Consider the following 25,996-nt stretch of genomic DNA (forward strand, 5'->3'; position numbering starts at 1 on the left):
TAATTCTGCCCGTTTGAGCTCATTTGAGGAGACAGACCAGTCTTCCACACGAACATCTTCTCCAACGTGGACAATATTCTTCGCACCGCGTTCGTTTCGAGCTCGTTAAGCATTAATTTATGATAATTTGAATAGTCGTTCTATTCTAGAAATATTTTCGAAGCAATTTGTTAGCGTTTAAGTCCTTGAATAATTTTTGTTTGCTAACTGCTTTCAGAAAAATACAAATTGTACACTTGGCTATTTTTGGAGTTTATCAGCTAATAATGGTCTGCTATTTTAGCAGCAAATGATACGAATGGTTAATAAACGGTCGGGCTTGATGGAAGGATCGATGAAACAGTTCCCGACCTGCACAACACGTTCTGGAGCGTCCTCAGGGCCTCCCGGATCGTAAATGACGAACTGCCGCCGGCGCCGATGGGTGTTAATTTGCGACAATTTGACCGTCGAATCGATTCGCAACAACAAAAAGGATCGAACGATCTACGTTCTGGATGATAATTGAGAAACGGCGGGCGCGATCAGTATATCTAAAGATCAGCCTCTCGAAGCATTGTTCCACGGCGTATGCTAATGAACCGACAACGCAAAAATCAATCTAAAAAACGAATTTCACGGGCGGAACACGTTTTAATTGAACAGAGGAGTGTTAATAAGTCTGAGAACGAAGAAGAGAACTCTGCAATTCAATAGAGAAAATATGAAGATTCTGATCGTTTCCGTTGGAGATGAACGATTGTAAAAAACTTGCACGAAGGCGTCGCTGCTGGCATAATCGTCGAGAGATCAAATTTTACAAGCTGAAACAGCTGTCTGGAATTCGAAAGACGCAGTAAATACCGATACTGAAACAAAATCGAGCGATTCTGAAACCGCAGAAACCCGCAGAGTCCCCAGCAGTACACAACGAATAAAGAAATGTTGATTGCGGAGCTGGAATTTCGAATAAAAAATATAGTTTCATTGTATTTTTCGAGTCAAGGTTTCGGGAATTGATATGGACACGGATTCTTGCTCAACGTCTTCCCGCCAAAACGTCTCGGAACTGGCATAAGCTCGACGTTGCGCAATCCAACATGGCGGCGCATTCGCGCAGTCTCGCAAACTTCGGGCACGTGTCTAGGGAGAACTTTCTCTATAAAATTCGAGCAAAATTAGGCCGCGAAACCGACGAAAAAATGACCAACCTCCTTTCCCAATCGTAAAAAATTCGTTTTGTTATCGTGCACGAAAGCATACAAGCATGCAAAACGTACGGACGTCGGCTATCGGGATGGGTTTCGCGATTATTCGGTTGTCGGGCGCCGATATCTCTACGATTTTTACAGTACTACCTCTATTTTCACTTTGACAAAGCAGATATGAATATTCAACAAAAGATAATAGTGGTTTTCCGGTTTTCAATCGATCTGGAGCACTACAATTTGTAGACTGAGCCACGGACGGGTTAAAATATGACCAACATGACATTGCAAACATTTATTAATACCTTATCTATCGGTGATAGCTCAGAAATAGTATCATCGAAATTAATAACCAAATTCTTCTAATCTGACGAATATAATTTCTTTCAGATATAACATGGCCATTAAAACCCTATTAGAAAACCCATTAGTTCCCTGCTAAGAAAACTGTTCTAATTTGATGATTACTGTCGCTCGGTCAGTATCGAATCTTGTGTAACTCGTTAAAAACATTGTCAGGGAAGGGTCTAGCATTCGAAGCTGAAGCAATATGGCCCTCGGCCCTCAGTGGCCAACAACTAGGGCACCAGAGTTGATTTTTAGTCCCGAAGGTCTCGCAACGAAGCATAACCAGGAGAATGCAGAAAAATGCAGCCGTCCAGGGGTGCACCGTGATTTATCGTGACGCCGGGGGTGGAACAGGGAGTGTGACGTGTCCCCGAAGGTTATCGCGAAATGAGTGCATCCATTTTCCCGGGCGTCAGACGTCGCAACACGCGAGGATATTTCTAACAATAATATCGAACCGGGAAAATAACGTGAAAATTAATCGACCGCGTTCAGGATCCTCCCGGGAGGGAGGGGATGATGACGATGATCGATCGATCGATCGATGTCGCGTTCCGACAGAAACTTCCGAGCCGTTAAAGAACAGAAAATTATTGTGCACAGATGGAAAAACTGTGGCGACACCTCTCCGTCGATATTCGGCACCTTAGGGTTGATGATGAATGAAGACAAATTGCGTTCCGGGGGTTGGAGCGCGTGGAGTAAAGGGCTAGTAAAAATCTGTTCGTGATGAGCGTACTTTTTTATTCTCGGCGTTCGCTTTCTAAATAAACTATTCATTGACAATAGCACTGGAAGCGGTGCACATCAAAAGGTTCCTGTTATTAACACTTTATCTACCGGAAGCCTATCGATCCTGCATTGCCAGGGAGCTATTTATTAATTTAAATTAAATTGATTAAAAATTTTCACTGTGTGTAATCAATTGCTAAACAGTAAGAGTAATCAGTGGAAGATGTAATCTAATATTTTAAAATAAGGAGAACTGTGAATACCGATTGTGTAAGATATTCTCCGAGTAGCTAACCACAGTTAGCCACAAAATAACATTCATCTAATCAACTAATTTCAAAATCAAACACCGCCTCGCTTTCTATCTAGATCCTTATCTTAATTCGACCAATCGTAGGTCCTCAGCGATCGCTTCAGGTTTATCAATAATCTCCGCGATAGGCAGAGGATACCGTTGGTAGCGTTACATAATAATATTGGAAAACAGAGCAAATATATATATATGTGTGTGTGTGTATGTATATATATATATATTTATACCGTCAGTATAAATACAATCGAATGAAACCAAAACAGAATGGAGTCGTTTTTGCTCGCCGGAGCAATTCGCAGATATTATTGAATCGAGCAAAAATTTGTTTACAATATTATCTTATCGATCGTGTTCCGAATGGTAAACACCCTCGAACATCGTCAAACTCGCGGTGTCCAGCGAGAGGAATAAATTACTGAAATCACCAGGCACTAAATCTTCGTTGAAGAGAGGGACAAGATCGGTAACATCGAATCGGTTGGTGCAAGATTACCGTGTCGATAGGGCTCGGTCAGTGCGTGTCCGTTGCACCGGAGCTGCAGCAGCATGTGAAAGTGATCATGCCCGGTGTGGTCCAAGGTGCCGCTGCTGGTCCTCCTGAGTTCCTGCCGCTTTTTCTCAAGGTCGGGTGCCATTAGGTCTCCGAGGACCAATGGGCCCGGCGCGTTCGCACGGTGTGCCTCGTGTTCCGGAGCTATCAGAGGTTGTAGTCGCGAAGCGGGCTTTCACTTTGTCCCTTGCGTTGGCGCAGTCCACCGAACGATAATCCCATGTCAGTCCCCGATGGTACACAACGGTACTCAATGGTCCCCGGTGGTCCCCGATGGTCCACGTGTTCACCACGAACGTGTCACATCGGCCAACCTCGTTAGGCCGATCCCCCCACCAAAGAACACACGAGGTCCTGAAACTTTAGGCTGTGGCACCTTGGCTGGGAAGAGCCAAGGTGGGAAATGTGGTACTGGGGTCACTAGAAACGGTCCCGGGGGGAACCTTGGCTAGGAAGAGCCAAGGTGGAAAATGGTACCCGGATCACTGGAAACGGTCCTCGATAGACAATCGAGTCTCCGGGGCAACACTGTCCACTGATCAGCACCGGGTAGCACCAGATCTTCTCGTTCGAAGATTCCCGCGATGGTGAACAGAGCTGACACACCGTCGGGATACCACGTCACGCGATCTCAGCGAGTGTCAGCCGCGGACTGCCGTTCCTCGATCCGTCGACGATCGGCCAACCCGGCATTGCTCTGAACACCGAGTAAATAAGCCCCCACCACGAAGCCACGCGACACGTTTATACGCTACTTCATCCCCGACCGGCTCGGTTATGCCGAGGAAGAAGGTGACCAATCAGCTGCCGCTAATTACCGACCGGCTATCTGCCCTATCTACTGCTACTGTTCCCGTCGACGGACAGCCGCGAAGGCACGAAGGATTCACTGATCGCGCGGACACACGCTTTCCGGGGGAATTGGGAACGCCTCGATCGCCAGACCACATCCCCTGATTTATCATTAGAATTTCCAGTTCTGGGTCATTTTACCGGAGTCCGTTTGATTCGATGATAATCACCTCTAACCCTTGCGTAGGCGTTCGGTACACGTTTACTACATTTCTTTCGTCACATACGAGTGACACAATTCTTCGTGTATCCTCTAACATTCATTTTGTTCATGATACTTGGACGGAACCGCATTGGGATTTGTGGGATCTACAAGAGTTCGAGAATTAATTCCTGTGATAAGCTTGAACTCTTCAGTTTTTATTACAACGATTGAATCAATTTGAATCTGTGGGATTTCGCGGGCATAATTGTTCGAACGTGTTTACAACGAAGACGGAAACATAAATAGTGGTGACGAACGTGGTAATTTAAAACAATTTCTGCACTGCTTTATCTCATTTCTCGCCGACGCGTACTAATTAGTGTTAACCTGATCCCTCGTTAATTATTCGCATTAACAGGTTCCCTATCAGATTATTCTAGCCCTCGAGAGATCGCTAATTCTATCGGCCTGATACACGTGATATAACAATAATATTCAAAGATAGACAGCGCCCGATTAATCTTCAGCCCGATTCTTAACTGACGAATGTTCGGTAGAAAACAATCTGCTGGTATCTCAAAAATTACATATTACCTATAAAAAGTAATTATTACTTTAGCACACCAGAGTAAACCTACAAATCTATTTTTACTCTTCGACGTAGCATACCACAAAACGACAAAACCACGACGTACCACAAAAGTCTAAGTAATACAATTGTATCGTCGTATTATTAGTGGATCCCGGATTTTTATGCAGTTATGACGTGCAAGTTTATAAAACGTGTAGAAGCATTGATATCGTAAACGAATGCAATCTAATCTTTCCGCAAAAAGTCTTCTGGTCGACGAAGAAAATTTTTCGCTCGATTCAATCTTTAGAAAATAAAGTATAGACACACAGTAATAGATTTTTAGAATTGTGTTTCAATTGTTGACGTTCCCTTTTTGTATATTTAATAAACAGTGACAAGACAATCTACTACGGTAACCGAATTCCTTTCGGTCAATTTCTCTGACTGAAGAGCAAGCGTGGCAGACCAAAAAGCTTCCTCCTCAAAATTATTTATTTAAAGAGACCTAATATTCTTTTTTTTTTTTTTGCTTTTTGAAGTAAATCGCAACGAGAAAAATTGCCTAACGATCGCTCACGCAGCTCGCGCGGTGTAATTTCCTCAAAACCGACAGACGCCGCTGAAATAATTTTTCTGTTTCCGATAGAAGCGTTCCGCTTCATTTGCGAGCAAGGCTGAACGCACTGGCATTCGGTGCCCAATTCCAGCGTTATTAACCGGGGAGCGAGGCCTCGTTTTGCGCCGTTCATTCGGAAATAACGATCACCCACGCCCAGAACTTTCGAAAAAAAAAAAAAAGATGAGAGTCGAATGTCCGGAAAAACTAGATTCACCGATGGTCCCGTTCGCTGCCATCGTCGCTTCGTTGTTCTTTTTCGCAACATTACAACATTGGCCGATCCGAGCCGCCTGTTATCTGATTCGAAGCTCTGTTAAATGGGACAAGAATGATTTGTCGATTTCACAGCGGCGTTTCCCATACGCGTGCGTCGTCGGTCATCGGTCATCATCATCGACGAGTTCCGACCGATTGTATCGGTGTCACCGAATTGATAGACCGTCGGCGCATTCCGGCGATCGGAATTCCATTTTCGATCGTTTATCGCCGGTTACGTGTGGATCAGAAGGAAAACATGTCGCGGACGGCCGTCGTCATTAGAGGCATTAATGACTCGGCCCCTCTTTACCGCCTGACGTCAACCGGTCTAGAAAGCTCGAGATCGCGTCGATACAGGCGAGTGCATCGCTTCTTCGTGTTCCGACGTAAACGACGGGAATTACGCGAGGTCAGGACCGACCGCGGTCTTATCTATTTGCTTAATTGCAAAAGCGATTCGGTTTTGCAGATTAAAGAAAAGTAAAACCGGAGTGCATGAGCTGTTACGCAACCGCGATAAGCGAAACGACCGAGGAGAAACCGAGAGAGAGAGAGAGAGAGAGAGACAGAGAGAGAGACAGGTGTGTCGAACGAGAAGGGATCGATGAAAAAAATCGGTCTCTCGATCCCGATCGAGCGTTTCGCGATATCGCGAACGATCGAAGGAATGTCGTGTCGATGACGAAGTCGATCGATTACCAACGATCTTTCGACTTTATCGTGCTGGAGACACGTCGATAGTTAAGATAGTGTCGCGAATTTAATGACCAGGAGGCTCTTCGATTCTCTCTCAATTAATTAGCTTCGAAGGCTAACGCTTGCGCCCCCCCCTCCCCCTTCAACTCGCTAAGAGCGTAACACGGTCTTACATAAATTAGCAATCCGTGCTTTTTCGATAATTGCGGGTATTTACATTATGTGTCCCCGCGGCCGTGATTGTTTCCGTGCGAGAACGAAATTGGATTACAGGTAATTTAATGACGATGTTTAGTTATGCGACGCGGACGATATGTTTATTGCTCGTAAATCGCTGCGAGAATGCAAATACACCGCGTTTTTTTTCTTTCTTTAATTGTTCCGTTCCTTTGTAGCCTGCGACGTCCAGGAGAGTATAAGTGAATAATAAAAGTGAACGTAATTAGCTACGAGTGTAAATGACTTTTTTGTTTTTTGCATTTGTTTCCGAGAGGATAATCTATTGAAATGTTTCCATGAAAGAAGTGGACTGTTTTTCCTTTCTTTTTTTTTTTTCTTGAACAGCGACGAGTAGCAGTAGCCACAATAGTTTCGTTTACTTAGGATTAATACGCTGATTAGCTCAAGCAGCATTATCCTTGGTCGAACTTACAATGTTCTGTAATTGGAGTAATAATAGGTTGAAAATTTTAAGTACGCCAGCTATTGACTGCAACGGGGTAAAATGATGCTCGTGGTGGTAAAAATAGAAAAAAAATTGTAGACCGACGATATTTGCTACTTTCTGCGCTATATTTCCGCTTAATTTGACACGTTAACGACGACCATGATAACTGTAATACAGGGTGGATCGATCGGGCATCGTGGAACCCTTTCAGCGACACTCCGGTAATTGCTACATGTTTGTAGACATGGTCACTGACCCCCCCCCCTCCCCCTCTGGCAATCATAGTGGCTTCTATGAATAATGATTCTCTGTGAACTGGTTATCCAAATTTTCTGAGCCTTTGCAGTCGCATGCAAACGAAATTATATTGCTCGTAGGAAATTGCAAACTATCTACTGTTTATTAAATAATTTCATTTCGTACTCGAGGCTCCGAAAGATTAAACTTCAAATGAAACTATACGGTAGTTTGAATCGCACTATTCTATTTATTACTGAACAATTTCTGTCATTTGTTGCTTTAATTTTTTACCAAAATATCAAACGTGAAATTGTGAGAGAAGTGTTTAACGGATCGAAAATGAAACTCTCACACGCCTATGTTACAAGCCACGTGACTGTCTCAACAGTCCAATGAACTGCGTTCCCCGTACACTGTTATTGGCCATTGGCTGTAGCCTTTATAAAAATAATTCCGAAAAAATTAACAATCACATATATTTCTATAGAAAATAGTTTTATAGAAAATATATGATCGCCCTTGTGACACTGAAGACAGAAATAAGAGACCAGCAATAGAAAACGAATTATCTTGTACACACTGGGCGGGGCTCTTCAAGTAGGCGTGGCTTCGGTGCTCCCAGTGGGACCGGGGCAGTGCCCTGCGCGGCATTTTATATTCTAACTCGCTCCGAACACGCATTTATATAAAATTTAGAGGTACGTTCGTCGTCACCTCCACAAATAGGTAATAACGAGCCTGTGTTATACGCTAAATTGTAAATTCAAGTGTTAGCTTGTACAGGGTGGTCAAAAGTCTAGCCAATTAGAAGTAGAACACAGTATTTCAGCAATACTTTGTACAATTATCAGCATAGAAAGACGTCTACACAACTTCTCTGGAAATCTTTAGTAAAATAGCGTCGCGGTCTGAATCTTCAAATCATGTTATCTCGTATTGAGTATTAACCCCATAATCAAGACCGCGAGGTCTCATAATATTGGCTGTACTCTGATTTTCGTATCAGCGTTGCAAGATAATTGTGAAAAGAAAACAGGGTACCATTAAAAGTTTAACGATTGACGAACATGAATTCGGGCAAGCGATTCTTGCAAGATCCAAATTATACGAAGCTCATCATCGGAAGCTTCATCGTAGGGGATCGCGAAGGGCGAGACGCCGATGCTCTCGGCTCTGTACGCAACAGACGGCGTCGGTTGCATCAGAATCGCGCCGAATTCAGATTATTGTTGAAAAAATTCGAAAATACATGGTCGTTCGCGGTCGGAGGGAGACCGGCGCGTCGATAGGACCCGTTCGGCATGGGACACGATTGTTAGCCTGGTCTGGTAAACAAATCTAAAGGCGATGCCGATCGCGGGAGAGGCAGAGCGCGGCAACGCTCCCGAGAGCTCGTGACCCTCGTGACCCTAAGGTCGGCCTAATCGAGTGAGCACACACTGCACACAATCCGCTCGCGCCAGCCGATTCGCGCGTATCGCGCACGTGTCTATGCGGGATTTTTTCTTTTCAAAGAACCGCCAATCGTCGAGCGCCTGTACTTACGACGAACCCGACGTAGCCGGTTCCGTTATCACCGCCGGTCCGGCTAAAGGCGGATACACAATCGGATCGCGCGCCGAAACTAAACGAGCGAGCGAGCCCTCTCGTCGCAACTATTGCTGAAACATGCGATGAACCACGAGAGCCTGTGACTCAGCTCACGTGCGCTCGAAACGTGTCACGAGCATAAGCCTCGGACGGAACGGGACTCGGACGAGAGTGGACGGTGCTTAACACGTAAAATGCCTGCTTGAAATCATGCTGATCGGGGATGATCTTCTGTTTCAAATATATCGGGAATTTTTTTTTTTTTTTTTGGTAGAATGGGGTTCGCTTTTTCCTATATTTTTTTTTAACACTAGAACGACCGGAGCAGTCAAAATGACTGCTTCCTGATTTTTTCTTTTACAATTACTGAAATTGTAAAAATTTTTTAATGAACCGCTTCGTTGAAGCACATATTACAATAAAAGTTGTATGAAGTCTGAATAGGCACATTCTTGTCACTGTTACAAAGCAACACACGTCAGTCGCATTTATTGCTCGGTCGTTCTAGTGTTAATAATCCTATTTTATCCACGTCTTTAATTGCGTTAGTTAAGTCACACTCGATACTTTTCTTTATTGGTTTCGTAATGAATTTTGCGAAGATTTGTTTGACGAAAGGGATACTTGAAATGGCCACGTCCAGAATTATGTGTTTCACGTTCGATCGAAATTATCATTAAGGTTTAATCGAACGGTTTAATGAAATTCATCGAGAGGCGATAGAATTGTTTGAAGGTAACTCGCACCGAATAGCGTGTTGAAAAAATTCAGTAAACTTTGTAATTACAAGAATCGGGAGGAACCGATCGACCACGAAGAAAGGGGGCTTAAAAATGGGGAGTTTCATTCGCTGCGAGCAAAATGGGCGACCAGTGAATACCCGGATTCGCTGATAAATCGTAAAATCTCGTTACACCGGCGTACACTGACTATTTACCTGTCATCTGCGAACATCGCTCGCGTCTGAAGCGCAAAGCTGCGATAAAATCGTATCGTAGTTCTTCTGCCATCGCCGAGCGCACTGCTTTTTTTCCCCCCCCCCGCGCGTGTATGTGCGATCGAACGCGTATAATACGTGTATCCGCGCGTGTGTTTCCCCTTTTTAATCGAGCACAATCCTGATTCCGTTTCGATGCATTCACGGCACGGCAAACGAATTGATTTGCATTAATCCCGGACGACCGCGTCGACACTCTCCGGAATTAATCGTTACTCCGCGTGTAAAAATTATAAATCCCGGACAGACAAAACTAGGGAGAACGAGATAGACTTTGCCGCGTTGTACGAGAGAGAAAGAGTGGGAGAGAAGTGGGAGTGGGTGAGACAGAAAAAAAAGAGACAGAGAGAGAGAGAGGGGGGGAGGAGAGAGGGAGAGGGAGAGAGAACGTTATTGCGGTATCTGGTCGTCGTCACGGTCATTCGATTATTACAGATCACACGATAGATCCCCGTTCTGCGCGAACAACAACGAGAGCAAATTAATTCGGAGAAGATAAAGACCGCGACACGTGCGATAGAGCGATTTCGGGCGGCAAGCTTCGAGTGTTAACGAGCGCGAAGGCTACTCACGAAATATTATTTCGCTCGGCGCCGCACTAATACGAATTAAATAATTCGTTATCGGCGCGCGCAACTATCGCGATAACGACGACAATACGAAAGTAGAATATTGCCGGCTGCATTCTTGAAAACAATCGCGCGAATTCACGCCAATTTTGCCATTAAAATTGCAAATTCGGCCGTACACTCTCCGGGAATAATTTAATTTGTCGCCGGGAAAGCAATAATCGCGATAAGAATAGAAATGAAAATATTACCGACTGTATTCTTACAGAAGAAACCGGTGCAAATTGCCGCTCAAATTGTAGCTAAAATTGTACAGACTGAGACATAATTTTCTATCGGAAAGCGATAATTGTGAATGTATGAAAATGAAATTAAGGTCCCAGAAAGAGAGCATCGCGGGCGGTAAAATTTCAGATGAGGATGTAGAGTCGCCGAGATTAAAATCATTACAGACACTAAGAAAAAGATTACGTCAACTCCGAGCAACATTCAAATTACAGCCGCAGCCGTGAGGTCGCGAGGAATAAAGTAATTGGTTATCAGGCCGTTACAATCGCGATAAGGGCGGAGGATCAGAGCGAGAAATAAAATATTACGAAACCGGAATAATTTGACAGCTAAAATTATAGCCGAAGATACGGTGTAACTAAGAATAAAATAATTTGTTATCGGCCCGCAACAATCGCGATCGACGCGAAAATAAGACCACGATGGAGCACGTCGCCCGGATGTCGAAAAAAGAAGAAAATCGCGCAAATTCAGACTAATTTTATCGCGGAGATTGCGCCGGAGACTATAGAAGAGCTGTACGAATGTGTATCGACTTGTTAACACGGGTTCCAGTTCGCAAACGTAGAGATGAACGTATCGAGAATGAGTAAACACTGGTTGACGCAAAATTTATGCCGCAAAAAGCGTTAATGAGTCGCATTACGGAGTAGAATAAATGCTACGATGCGGGATTGATCGTCGGAAACCTGCCGGGCAATTAAAAGGCAGTAAAAGTTATTAGGTGGATATACATAGTTGCATGCAAATCGAAGCGTTAACTAGGCTTGTCTCGATCGGCGAGCATGAAAGTAACAGTGCGCGTTTAACCAGTTAACTGTGGAATTTCATTTTTAAAATCCCTCGCGGCGCGGAATTAAAATCGAGCAATGACGAATATATACGAAATGCCGCTATTATAAATTTTACGAAAAAAGGATAGCAAAATCAGAAAGAATTACATTTTTGTTCGATAAGAAACTAAGAATTCCTTAACGTTAACCGCACCGCAATAGAATTTTGGATGACGTGTATACACGTCAAACGCGCTTAACTGGTTAATAGGCCAAAAAACGGCACGTGTTGCTGACGCCGACAGAGCCCCGAGGAAATGAATTTCCTCCTTCGATGAATGTACATATCGGCCTTCTCGATCATGCTCGCTCGAAGATTACCGAAATGCTGTAACGTCCAATGCTGTTTCACCTTTGGAACAATGTTCGAGATACACTAGACTATCTGGACACTCCGTATCGCATTCAAAGTGAGCATCTTGAACCAGTCCGATCGACACTTAAACTTGTAATCTCGTAATCGAAGAACTAAATACGATACCCTAAAATTTGTATAAAATTACCAACAGTTTTCAATACACCAAGACTAAAATTACGCGTGGGAGCAATTTAAGTTGATTCAGCTTCTACAATTTTTTTCAGAAAATTCTGTTCAAAGCCACGTGTTTTGCTACGGACATAACGTATTAAATGTACACGGCTTTTGATTTATATCTGGCGTATGTCCGATACAAACACGGTAATATCATTAGCAGCTTATTAGTCAGCTTCTCGTTCGCAGAGATCGCTAACCCGCTAATCGGCTTTTCTTAGTCGAAATAGCAATCAGGAACGTCGTGTAGCACCGCGCGGTTAGAAAACGCTATTGGACAGGTCTGAATTAAAATATAAATTGACAACTGTTTAGACGGAGCTATTATTCATCGTCACGGGACGTCGAAAAATTTCGGCGACGATTTACGGATACTAAATAGTTAATTTTTATACACAAAAATTTGAGTTATAAAGCAACTGGACAGTTTTAGAATAAACTGAATAAATTAATTTTAACTCGAGCAATTTTTCAGAATTTTTAATTCGGTTACTTGGTACTTGTTTCAATCAAATCCTCGTTTTTTAATTGAAACAGTCGATGATCGGTTACGACTATGATTCCAAGATGGCGCAGGACGCCAGAGCAAGAAGAAGATCGTCTAATTTAAGGAAGCACGGCCAGGACGCAGATTAAATAATCGCGACTGTCACGACCAATTAGCGCGCAGACATAAACGTAGCGTAATTTCTGTCATCGATCGCTAGTATATTAACGACAGTGCGCGCACTGGTTCGTGGATATAATCGGTTTATTAACTTGGCCGAAGAAAACTCCGAGAGATCAAGAGTTCAATTTTAATAGCGCTGATACCATGTTTGTCGAGGGAATAGTTATTCCATAGTTGAGCGTCCAAACGCGTCGCTAAAATAGCTTCTTTAATTAAGTATATTCGATTATTTCTCTCTAAAGAAGAAAAAAAAAATTTAAAAAATCTATTTTTATAATAAAATTTCTATTCTGTGTTCAAATTTCATCGATCGTCTCTTCACAGTTAAATTAGGAACGCCAGTTATGTAGTGGTAAAATTCTAAATTCCAATTGTAGTCGGCTGCAATTATTTCCCAGTTGAGCATGGATAGTAAGCAGTAAGCATGGATATAACAACTTTTTTTTCACACAAGTTTCCCTAATTATCCAATTCCGAAGCCTCGACAACGTCAATAGCAGCGAAGATGGCGGACCGGTTCTTGAAAATCAATCGTAATTTCATTCGCGGCGCAGAGCGTTCTCGTATCCGAAGAATCGGCTATATTTGTTTGACGTCCAACGTCGGACACACCCACCGATTTACAATTGAAATCGCGTCACGGAGCATGGTTGTTTTGATCGTCGATATCAGTTCACGTGAATCGAAGATCCCAAAGCACGCAAGACCCGGAAGGCTTCCGAACCGTGGCGAAAATTTGCAAAATAGTCAATATTTGCCCGACAGACTATTTCCGACGATCGTCGCGGCGTTATTTCCGCGAACGCAACATCACCGCGAGCGATACCGTCGCAATTACGCTGAAATCCAACGATTAATCTCATAATCCGATCATTACCAGCGATTAGACCACCGACCATACCGAAGCGCAGCGAGACCCAGACCCCTCTCGTAAACGGTCTCGTTTTTCACCGGTGCTTATTTTCCTTTCGCGAAACCACGATCCGCGAATTCGCGCAATTTTTCGCCCAGTCACACTTCCGGTTGCAACTTGTTGCGCGAAATGGATTAATCCGACGGCGCTCGATAGTTGAACTGATAAAGATCGCGTGACATCCCACGCCGTTAAGGAGGATGATTCAATGAGACAATTCCGAGGAAACGTTACGTTCCCCGGTTTCCCGAATCGAGGAAAACGTCCGACCGGAAACCGTGTGTGCACAAAATATTTCTGCCGGCGTGCTGTTTGCGAACGTAATTCGGAATTACGGTGTACTAACCGGTTGTTCGGGAAAAAATTTGTTTCTATATTTGTATTTGTTCTAGTCATTCCGCGAGCGAAGATTAAACAGTTAAATGAAAACAAACAATTCGAGAGCGTTTTTATTTCGGATTTAGTTTCGCAGACGTCGGAACAACGTACATACGTATCGGCTTTGTTCTAAATTTGGGCGCGATTGCTGAGTTATTGTTGACGCGTTTCTTCTTGTTGCCTCGGTTGTTTCAACCCAAATATTATGTTACTTTATCTTTGAAATCCTTGTGTTTAACAACAAATTCGTCATTCCCTGTTCGTCGTTCAACGATAGCTCTAAGGTTTTAGTGGCCACAGCGAGCTTTTTCAAACACGTGAATCATCATGACAACCTTCCTACATATTTTATGAATTTCTTTAAACACGCGTTCATGCATATTGAAAATTGTATATCGCCAAAACGAATATATAGAACCACCTCTTTCGTGTAGAACGCATTTACAAAATTGTTGAAAGCGTCCGGAAGTGTCTTGCAAAGCGTTTGTTACATTGGCTTCGAGAATACAAACGAAGCCAAGAAAATTGCAATGTTCGACGGTGTTTGATCGCCGTTTCACGCTGAATATGATCGAAGATTCGCTCGCGGCGATCCCTGTAACCAGATGAATAGAAAAAAATGTATTAACGTCGTGTCGGCGGGCATCGCAACAGTGCAACTATTAACATAAAGCTTGAGTCAGCGATGCAATAAAGTCCAACGTGCATGGGACGACGACGACGACGACGACGACGACGACTACGACGTCAACTACGACGAAGACGCCGACGTAGGAACGTGTTTGCTGGACAACGACGCGTACGCGAGATCGTTCGTGCCTTCGTCGATAATCGTAAATAATTGTTCTCAGATAGGACGTTATTTGCGGCGCAACACTCGCGCCTCGGCGAAACCGCAATTGCCCCCACTGAACTGCAATTAAACGATAGAGACGGGGACGTCAGCCGCGAGTTGCATCACTATGCGAGCCATTTCACTATGCCTTTAGCTCTTCGCTCTCTGCTCATCGTTAGACTATTCAACCCTCTTCCTGGCACAACATTTTATCATCGGTTGAGCCCTTGTCCTGCGATCCCTTTCACAGTCCCAGTAATTAGATCTTTGTTGGTCACAATCAGTAGACTGCGTTCGAAAATTGTCTGCGTTCACTGCTAGATACAGAAGCTAGTTACATTAGTTGTATTAGCTAGTTAGCATTTTATTCTTTAATCATCTTAATGCGTCCGAAAACGATACAATAGCATTTTTAAATTCTCAGTATATCCTTAATTCAAACGTAAGTAGAAAAAACACAGCACGGTTGTAACGTTGGAAGAATTTGGAGCGATTGTTATATTATTTTCAATCTCTTTTATTTCATGATTTCGCTTCAGTTGCAATCGAGGCAGAGAATCTCTACTTGGCCATTAATTACTTCTAAGGAAATAGAGATCCTGTGTTACATCAATTGCATTACAATTTTTTATGCTGTATAATTGATCGTGTATTAATACTCAACAGATTGTAACAAATACGTAGTTCCAGATGCGAACCTACTCGTTGAGTAACGCGTGTACGCGTTGCATAAGGAATGAAATTTTTCTAACTAGATTGTATATAACAAACGATAGGCGTAAGTGTGACAAAATATGGATAACGGAAGAATGCTAAATATAAGGATGACAAGGATGACGAACCAGTTACGAGATAGCAGTTTTTCTGTAGTTATTATTTGAGAGAGCACCGAGCGATCTATGTATAAGTCATTACACTAATCGTCTATTAATATTCAATACTCGACCATCAGCTTAATTACTATGTATCCATTCGCTGAACAATTTGTCACAATTCTACATTGTAAGGTCTACCGAAAAGTCGTCTAACGTTTGAAAATAGTCACAGCGACAACTAAACCTTGAAGTTTTTGTACAGTTTCATGCACTTCTTCGGATTTTCGAAGAACCATCGCAATGAAATATTACACAATTGCGTACAGGTGTACGAACCTGCATCATTTCACCAGAGGATCACCACCCTCCGCGGATAAAAATAAGGACGCCACCCCCTCGGATCCACCCGCGAGACAAAGATCATCCCCCTGACACCACCGAAACGTTCGAGCGTGTGCACACGCGCCCACCAGTCGCATGCAAATCCCGTGTAAAAGTCGCGTGCACTCGTGTAAAAGCGTGACGCAAGCACGCAAGAGCGTAATGGTGTCGAAAGTAATCGGCAGATGCACTGTCTTGTAACAAAATGGCGGGGCTCGTGTATAAAAGGCTTCGCGCCTCCGGCGGCTGCCCGCGGCACGTGCGGATTACACGTTCCGCATATCGAAATGGAGATTAACAATCGATGGCCGAGAAGAAAAACCTGTCTCCGACCTAGGGACGATGATTAAGGATTAAACAAGACGAAGTCAAAGATCTCTGACTGGAAGCATTACTCGTTCTTCTAGCAAAAACAATATCTTCAAAAATGATTGAAGAATAATATATTTGAGGAATACACAAGGATTTGTCTCGTATCAGGAGCAGATATAGCCCCGTAGGGCACTGTTCTGACTCCGTCGAGGCCAGGAGCATCGAGACCACGCCTACTAAGGGCACTGTAGGCGTGGTTTCCCGTATACAAGCATATGTATAGTCTTTTATTTTTTTCTTTCACGTGAAAAATCGTTGTGCGACGCTTGAACGAGCATTTGTTTTATATCAAGGACAAGTACAGGAAGACGGAGGTAGCGAGACCACGCCTCTTCAGTCCACTGTGGGCGTGGTCTCCTGTATATAAGCAGTACAAAAGATGGATAGTCTGCTATCTCTTTCTTGGACGATAAAAATCATAGTGTATTCTTGAACGAGCATTTGTCTTGTATCAGATATTGTTCTGTGGGTCTCCTTCAAGGCCTAGACCCCATGCTTACTCAGTTTATTGTAGGCGTGGTTTTTTAAACATATACAAGCCGAACAAAGTGGTTAATCTTCTCTCGTTATCTTCTACCTCCGTCTTTGTTGGAAAACGTTGCTCCCAGGGCAAGTTGTGCCCCAGAGGGCAAACCCGGCAGTTTCTAAAGAAACGGCGCTAGGGCCTAACGAATAGGGGAAGAACCTGAACTCGGAAACTGATTGCAAACCATTAGGAGCCGCAAAATTATAAATCTGGCCCGCAACGAAGACAACCGGGCCAGCAACGCCGATGGGAGCAATCTCGCAATTCGGTGTCAACGAAACGCAGCGAGGAGAGATGAGACGTCCAGATAGGCGGTGCGGCTACCGGGTGTATCGCGGCGTTATACGCCGCAAAAAAACAAGTCCAATCTATAATGGCACGGGGGATGCGAAAGGGGTTGGTTGCGTCGACGCCAGGAACACGCTCACATCGGCGCGAGATTTCGCGCGTGAGTGTGCCCGAAGAGGAACGATCGGCAGTCTCGTTCGGCTCGTTGAACATAAATCTCGTCTCCCGGCTGGACGATGACCCGTCGCGCTTATTTATCATCGCTGTCTCCTCTGTGTTACGGTTTAACTGTTACATTCGATGCCCGTCGTTCAGCATCGACACGACGATGATCGCGCCAGTACCCAACCGCACAACCGAGTCATCCTCGAGACCAGCAGCAGAATCTTATCTCGCAGCAATCTCCTTTCAATCTTATCCCCCTCCGATAGCGTGAATCTTATCTCGGGCCAGGACAAATTGTGCCCGATTAGCTGAAATTCGTCATCCACGTCCTCTACGTCACTCCTGGAGACTGTCTCCGCGATAGGGTAGCGCACGATCGTTCGAACGATCAACTACATCGTTATCGACGCGTTCAACTATCAATTGTTTTTCACGATTACGCAGACGCCTGTCGGGACAATTAATTTTTTAAAATGAATATGCCAAATATGATACAAAATTGAAAAGACATTAAACTTAAGGAAATTCCTATTTATTTTGCATAAATGATAAAATATTTTGCTTTAAAGTTTAAGGACAAACCTTTTCTGCTAGGAAACTCTCGATTCGAAAAATAGATCCAGTATTCCCGTATGGTTCGCGGTGAAAATTCGAAAAATACAGGAACGATTTTAACACTAGATTTACGCGGGGCCCGTCGAAATGACGGATTCTAATATTTTTAAATTGCGAATATTGAGATTGTAAAAATGCATCCATGAGCAATTATTTAACAAATTGATTTCTTCGGGTATATATTATTTAAAAAATGGCTACAAATTTTGATCGATACATTCATGTTATTTTCATAAAGTAATGTAAAATAGTCATTTTCAGTGCTCCGTAAACCTTGTGCTAAATGAGGATAACGCTGAGAAGTTTTTCCGCGGAAATAGCGAAACATTCCCAGCGAAATGATTCAAATGCCCGACGCCCCATTGTGCTCCGCAGATATTTGGTCAATGCAGCTATCCGTAAAATGACGTTTCGGGGGATTAGACCCGAGCGTTTACCGAGCGTGACACACGCTCGGGGCGCGGATCATTGTTGAAAATCTGTGACCCATCCCCGGGTCCCGCGGAGACCTGGACAAAACTGCTCCGGCGCTGCTCATTGTTCGCCGAATATTGTCCCCGAACGAATCGACTGCAGTCGCGTGGTGTCAGTCGGCCCGTTATCTCTCGCAAACAACAATAGCGATTACCTGGGTTTATGAATCGAGCGCCGGTGACTTCGGACATACGACGGATGACAAATCCCCCTCGAGGTGCTCGATCGGACTTAAGACCTGAGAGTACCCAAACAGATTAGCTCCGTTTTTCATTGTGTACGGTACATGTGCATACACGCTGCTTGCTAGCCACCGTGAATCAGACGATAAACATTGCGGCGCTAATTCTTCGGGCAAAGAGATGGACGATGATTTCGCCGGGGCGACTTCTTTCGGACCGTGTTAGCGGAATTAATGTTCTCTAATTTAATTGAGACAGTTACGCCGACTAATATGGCAAACGGCGGACAATTAATCATCGAGATTGGGACGCCGGCCGATTGAGCATCTTCTAATCTCTGGTAAATATGCCAGTCTCTCGGACTGATTACGCTTCGCTGCGTTAAAGATGTTTGGGAACGCTGATTAGTTGTTTACTGGGGCCGAGGCGTCTTGTTGTTTAACTACGACTCGAGGAAACTGCAATAAGGAAAATCGAAGTTTCTCGTTTCGCCGACGAAGTCGTTGGTTTAGAGCGATGTTTTTCGTCTGTTTAGATTTAGCATGCTCCGTGGATGAATCGAGTTAGTTCGTCGCAAATATCGCGACCGTAATTTTTACGAAGTTGTTAGCGTTAGTTATCCATTGTTGAACTACGGTTTTTCCTGGGCAAGTATCGTGTGATTCAGAGGATCTTGCGATACACAATCAACTGGTAGACACAATCTTCTATTGGCCAACGACTCGATAACGTCTCGCGGCGAGAGACAAAGAGAAGTGCGTACAAGCAGGACTTTTTATGCAATTGAAACTTTCATTTAATATGGACAGAATTGTTTAGCTAGATTTCAACGCTGATTCGGAAAACGGATAGATCGAGAGGAGTCGGATCGAAGCCACCAGCGAGCGATCGAACGGTCTCGGATCGATCGCGCATGCAACGCGCGCGGGAACAATAATCGAGGCAGAATTATTACGGGTCATTCGCACAGCCTTCGAACGATTGGGGTAAACATAGTCGCGGTTTTCTCGAGCCGGGTCTGGACCGATTATCAATAGGTGGACGGCCTGTTATCGGACGGCGGTTCTCATTGTCCTGCGGTGGTCGCGGCGCAGATAACACGGGAACAATGCGGGCCCCGTGGAACGGAGAACCTTCAAACCGATTGTCACTCCCCGTTCGTATCGGATTCTTCGCGAGTTCTAAAATTACGCGCGGCTCGAATCGAAGTGACCCGAAAGGTCGATCGGCCGCTCTGGTCGCGCGCCTTTTCTTTCCTCCCCCGTGCGGACCCCCCTTTATTCTGATGCGCGGCCGGCGTCGCCACGCTTTTCCCTCGTTTGTTTTTCCGTCGAGACAACGATGGCCATGCGGCGAGCGAATGATCGAGAAATATGGAACGAGCGCGGACTAACGGGCCTCGATCATCAACATGTTGACCACATCTGATCGCGAATTAGGCTGCGGATGCGATTTCCGATGGACCGACGCTCCGATGCGTGCGCATTTCTGTGCGGATGGTTGCAGCTTATGATCTTGTTGGAAAAATACATCTACAAACATAAGAATAAAAGTTTTCATTTTATGCGGACCAGCAGTTATTATAATCAAACAATACTCCCTGTTCAGTACCATGCTCTACGTCTTTAACAAGTTTTCATTTTTCTAGGAAAATTCGTGAAAAGTTGAACCGAATAGAATTCCATTTTGCAACTATTTTGTTGGGTAAGAAATACCCAAAGCACGTTTCTATTAACCCTTTGCACTCGAGTGGTGACTCTGAAGCACCACTAGAAATTGTTGTGGCACTATTTCAAAGAAATTACAAAAAATATTGCAAAATATTTGTTACATTACAAGATTTGTATTCAATAGATGACTAAACATTTAAATATTATATGTGGAAATCGGATCAGTTTCGTACGAATAAAATGAAAATATTCCAAGACGGAAGAAAAATTTAGTTTTACAATGAAAATAGCGCCGAGTGCAAAGGGTTACAGTTTGAGTTTCACTGTCGTCCGCTGGAACTTCTGTGAATGAACAATCCGCCAGACTGTGTTTTTGTCGCGAATAAAACGTTGCTCGTTTTAAACGTGCGAACATTTTGTTGTTCGAGGAAATCGCCGAGGTGTCCGGAGGAGTCGGCCAACTAATTTTTTCCTCATACTCGGCTGTTTATACCGGCGGTTCATCGGTTTCCCGTGTTTCTTCGCGGAGCAAAGGCTGCACGCTCGGGCCTCACGATTCGTTCCGTGAAACGAACCTCCCCGCGTTTGCATAACTTATCGGCGAAACGAGACGGTGTAAATAGGGATTAACGGTCGCGAACAGAAGTCACGTGTTCGGCTAGAAAAGCAACAGTATCATCGTTAGTAGTAGTCATTATCTGGCGACCTTCTTTCGGTACAGTGTTCCGCAGCGGTTCGATACTACTCGTTTCGTTCGACTCGAGTCTGCACGAATTCGGAATAACCTTCTGTTAACAGCGAAAGCTACGCTTCTTTGTTACAATTAACGACACGGATCGCAGATAATGTGGCGCTATGTAAACTTGTCGGAGACGTTATGAAATCTAAATCGTTAAGAGGCTTATCATTTTTCTAAACCTCTGATGTTTCTCAAATAGGATTTACAGAGTTATGTAACAAAAGGTGTATAAAAGTTACGTAAGGTATACGAAAGTTTGATATACTGTTTGCGTTAATTTTATCCTGGTTGCATATCTCTTCTGTTATTTCAGCACATCATCGCAACTATTCTCCACAATCGTACTGTCTGATGTTCAACTAAAAATTCAAAGGGCCCAGAAGCAAACAAAAGATATTAAAGAACATAATATCTACCTGAAAATATAATTACTTAAATATTATCGCGCTGTCTGAGCGTTGTACACAGATGTTTGCAAGAACTGACACCTAGGTAAATGCCATTAAATCATCCCTTAAGGAAGAAAAATGGCTTGATTGATAGTGATTCCTTTCGGCACCGCAACTTCTGTGCACAGCAGTTTTGTAACCACACGTCGGAGGCGCTAATGAATGCTAAAAGGAATCAAAGGCGAGAAGCAAATATCGATGAACCGCGAGAACGGTAGAATTTCAATTCAACCTAGAATCAAAACGAGTTCGCCGAATGTAAATCGGCGGATGTATCTACATTGTAGGTCGATTCAATGCGCATTGAATACGATTAGCTCCGTCCGCCATTAAACGCACGCACACCGTTTCGGAAAGCATGGCGGTCGAACGCAGTGTATCGCGTTGTGTTCATGGTGGACACGGTGTTTCATCGTCCCTTTCGATCATTCGAACAGGCATGAGTCAAGTCTTTCAGTCAAGTCTTTGGAGTGCAAACGTAGCACCGTTCAATCGAGTATGGTTGTAAAGAGCACAGTTTCGTGAATGAGAAGAGACCCCAGGTAAAACCGAGCGTGAATCATGAGAAACTTAATGGCTGCTTTTAGAACCATTAATTTCGGGTTTATGGTTGCGAGTCGAATTTCCGCAATACCATCGACACGCGACCCCGTTCATTCGATTCATGAAACTTTTATTTCAATTCTGCAACAATGCCAGCAGAAGGCTGTGAAATTTGGATACTCTCTTGCAGACTCCTTGACGCAGGAATCGGCAAACGCCTTAATTAACCCGTCGCACTCTGGCGTAACAACAATCATTTTCTCTGAATCTCTCGAGTCATCTTGGACGCGTGCGGCGCTCTGCCAGAAGAATAATTTCAGAGTAAGAATAGTTTCAAGAATAACTTCAATATGGAAGATTAATGTTCGCACGCGGGGAACATTTATTAAAAGCTTATATAATTTTTGACTTCTCGAAACTTGATTTGCTGCTGTTATGGGACGAAGCTAGGAAATTCTTTTTCTTGTTCGGAGCTCCGAAAACCTGATATCAATGTCGAAACATCCCTCGATCCGTGAATTAAGACACACGCACGGGACGGCCACACATTCGAGTGTGTTTCGTAATACTACTCGGCCCGGCTACAAACTCATCGTATCGGTCTGTTACGACACAGTTAACGGACACAATGTTATGTAAAATGTTAATTAATACACGTGGTGTCCCGAGCGGGCACGAATGCGGCCACACGTGTTTCCGATCCGGTCTTGAAATTCGAACGGGTCGAATGATAATAAGTACTTCCTCGATCCCCGAAATATTTGATCTTCGAAGATGCATCGTGGCGTATTCTCTGTTGCGGAACCGGACCCTTGATTGCCAGAGACGAGTTATCTCGTCCTTCGCGGCTTCGCAAATATTTGCGGAGCAAACCGAGCAATTTTACGCCAAAAGCGTGCCGTGCGTAACGCGATGCCACTTTCCAATTTTTCGCGCGCACGAAGCTCAAGGCTCCGATAATAATTGGATCTGAGACGAGATTGATCGTTTGCGTGGGCAAAACATGATTTTTAAAGAGACAGATTCTCCACGCGTCTTTTAGTGGGAATCAGTTCAGAGTGAAGATACCTTCCAATTTTTTGGAAAATTCTGCAAGAAGTAAACTCATTCGGGTAACCAAGAAAATTCGTGCGGCTTCATGTACTGTGTCAATTAAAACTGAATTAAAATTGACAACTAGTAGCTTGTTTATTTGCATCTGTTTAAACTGCACGAGTAACAGGATCGCAATGAATTGTTACAGAATTTTTAGGAGAGTCCCAATTTGATGCGTAGAAGTCTGAAGAAATAGGAAGTCGTTGCGGGGTCAATATTTAGCATGCATCTCGTTTGAGCGAGTCGCGCATTGTTTCCCCGGAAAAGTGAATTTTCAATCGCTCAGGGAGCTCCTATCGGAGAGATATCGTCAGCGTCCTTGAGACCGATGTGCTCGTACGGTTTACAGCTTGTTTCGACGTCAGCCGCGCATAGGAGTGTCGGTGACCCGGGTCTATCGCAGTCGACGGTAAGCGTCGTCTCGTCAGCCGTCTTATCGCACCTGGTAGATGATTGCTTCGCCTGTGTGACAAGGACACGTCAACGACCCTGACGAACAATTAGGAACGAATTTCTATTAACGGCGGGACGTAGTTCCTTCCCGTTATTGCCGTTTACCGTTTACAAAGGAGCTATAATCGGTCTAATATGGCCACTTTGAAATTCTACAATCGATCCTGAAGCATGGGCCCCGTAAACGCTGGTACGATCAGCAGACCATCGGATAAATGAACTGCAAGACAAAAGGAAAGAGCTTTTTATTTGGTTTCTATTACCAATGTAGAAAATGTTCAATTTTGCATAGAGATTCGCAGTTCAATAATCGGTTAAAGAACCGTAGAAAGTTTGTGACTGCCACCGCAGAAAGTGCAGTAAAATATTTGTAAAATGCGATGCAAAGTTGTTTCGTGTTTCAGTGGAAATGGAAAAAGCTGTGATACAGGTTTGCCGTTCGATAACTCTTCCGGTTGGGGCTGCAGATACCACTACAGAGGGCGATAGCTGCAGACTGCGACTCCCTCATTGGCTAACAGCTGGTCCCTCGCCGATTGACAGCCAATGAGGAATCCCGAGCCACGCCCACCGCCTCCAGCTAGCATGTCAGACTTAAACCGCAGCAAAGATAGAAAGCCGACGAGTAATAGTTTAATTTTGTAATCCATGAAGATTTGCCATAACCTAGAAATTTAGCGTCGATCTTTTTCTCCGTTTTATTTCGAAGTCGAGTTAGAGCATGTTATTGTATATGCGCCATCGGCGACTATAGTTGGAGCTATTTCCTTGTCTTGGATTCTTGAGGTATTCTGCGTCGCGGCGGGAATAACGATAATGTTAATGAGGTTGCGTGGCGCGCGAGGGTGGAGTGCGGAGGAGGGGGAGGGGGGACGAGGAGGAAAAAAAGGATAACGAGTTATCCGCGATTTCCTTCGTCTCTTCGCGTGTCACCCTTTTTGCAGCCCGTAAACAGAGAAATCGTTCCAAAGTTCACCGTTTGCGGCGGCGGTTGCCCGTCGATCCGTCGAATTAATTAAAGCTTCGCGAACTATCACGTCAATTAGCGATGCAATGCCCCCGAAGAAATTTTCCGCTTTCTCGGCGTGGTCTAGCTTCTTTGTTGCGACCCGGCAGCTCTCGACGAGGAGTCTGTCTGGCTGCTCTTCATACTTTTCGCTTTTTCTTCGATTCCTCTCCATGGCAGGCACGCACAACGACCGGCGTTGTCTTTCCGCGGCGTGAAACGGTACGAGACCGATTTTTATGTAATTCAATGTAATTCCTTACTATCGTCCCGGATTACGTCCGTTTCCAATCTCTCCTCACGCTTTTTTTTTCACGATAAGTCGATGGCCTCCGCGCCCCTCCGCTTCGTATTTTTATTTAATCTTCGGCTAAAATAGCCCTGGCCGCACTTATTTTTGTAACGACGTGCTATTACGTCGACTTAATCGAACTCCCGGCTCCACTACTGCGCTTTTATTTCTCAATTTCACTCGAGATTCCGACCGTGCGGCGCTTCTTCGGCGTTAAAGTCGACATGGTTGATTCACCGAGGCTATCGCACCTGTTTTAGAGGGCAGCGAACGATCGTTCCACCTCTTCGAGGCAAGCTATCATCCGAAAAATTCATGATACACTTGTAACGGTAAACGAAATTTCAACTACTGTCATCATTCGGGTATTCTTTCATTCATCTTAAGGAAACCAACCCCCCAACCTTTTCAGTTACTCTGGAAGACTAAGCTAAAATTCTGCAATCACTATCAATTTCCAATTATTCGACCTGCATCGCCTTTTATTGACACTTAAAACAAGAGATACGTGATCGATAGTTTATAGTCACTGTCTAGCCTAGTGTAGCTAATTTTTAACTAGAAACCATCGATCACGTAACCCTTACTTGAAATATCAATAGAAGGCGAAGCAAATCGAATAATTGAAAATTAATAATGATTGCAGACGTCCAAACCAGACAACAGAATAATTTAGCCGACGACCAACGACCCTGTCGCAATTTCTAATGAAACCGACACGATCTTCGCCAATGAGAATCACTGTCGGACATAGTACACGATCAAGCGCGATGAAGAGCAGCCGACAAGTGCGAGGAGAGACCGACCGGAGAGATTATCGCGGAATGAATGCGTGTAATTAATGAAATCTATACTTCAACTTCAATTATCGTAGATTAATTTCGACGGCACTTCAGAAATCAATCCGCGATTATCGGGCCGAACCGCTGGCCGGTTAATTAGCATCAAAGGGGCGCCGACGGTAGCCGAATAACGAGCGTATTCTCTTTCGTTAAACAGACGGAAAGCATGACCGTACCAACGACTGCAATTGGCCTTATTAATCCGAGTCGAGCACAGTTCGGTCAACGAGGCGGTCCCGAGCCCCGTCCTCCAGACGATAACACTCAGCTGCCTTCGCGCGACAGCTGGTGCGGATCAAATTT

The 25,996-nt window shown here is 44.2% G+C and overlaps 1 protein-coding gene across 4 annotated transcripts in view; it reads right to left on the reverse strand.

The window, feature by feature from the left end:
* Nfat (nuclear factor of activated T cells 3) overlaps positions 1-25,996 on the reverse strand; it is a 57,723-nt gene that overhangs the window by 22,920 nt on the left and 8,807 nt on the right. For 2 of the 4 annotated variants that reach the window (XM_076792423.1, XM_076792420.1), the window contains exon 1: positions 3,074-4,268. The exons of 1 other annotated variant lie outside the window; for it this stretch is intronic. In XM_076792423.1, coding sequence (XP_076648538.1) covers positions 3,074-3,215 — 142 coding nt within the window. In that variant the 5' untranslated portion in view covers positions 3,216-4,268. Of the gene's footprint in view, positions 1-3,073; positions 4,270-25,996 lie in introns of those variants that run through there. One more of the 4 variants, XM_076792421.1, reaches the window with a different exon arrangement.

The sequence above is a fragment of the Halictus rubicundus genome, chromosome 8, assembly GCF_050948215.1.
Source record: "Halictus rubicundus isolate RS-2024b chromosome 8, iyHalRubi1_principal, whole genome shotgun sequence".
NCBI lineage: Eukaryota > Metazoa > Arthropoda > Insecta > Hymenoptera > Halictidae > Halictus > Halictus rubicundus.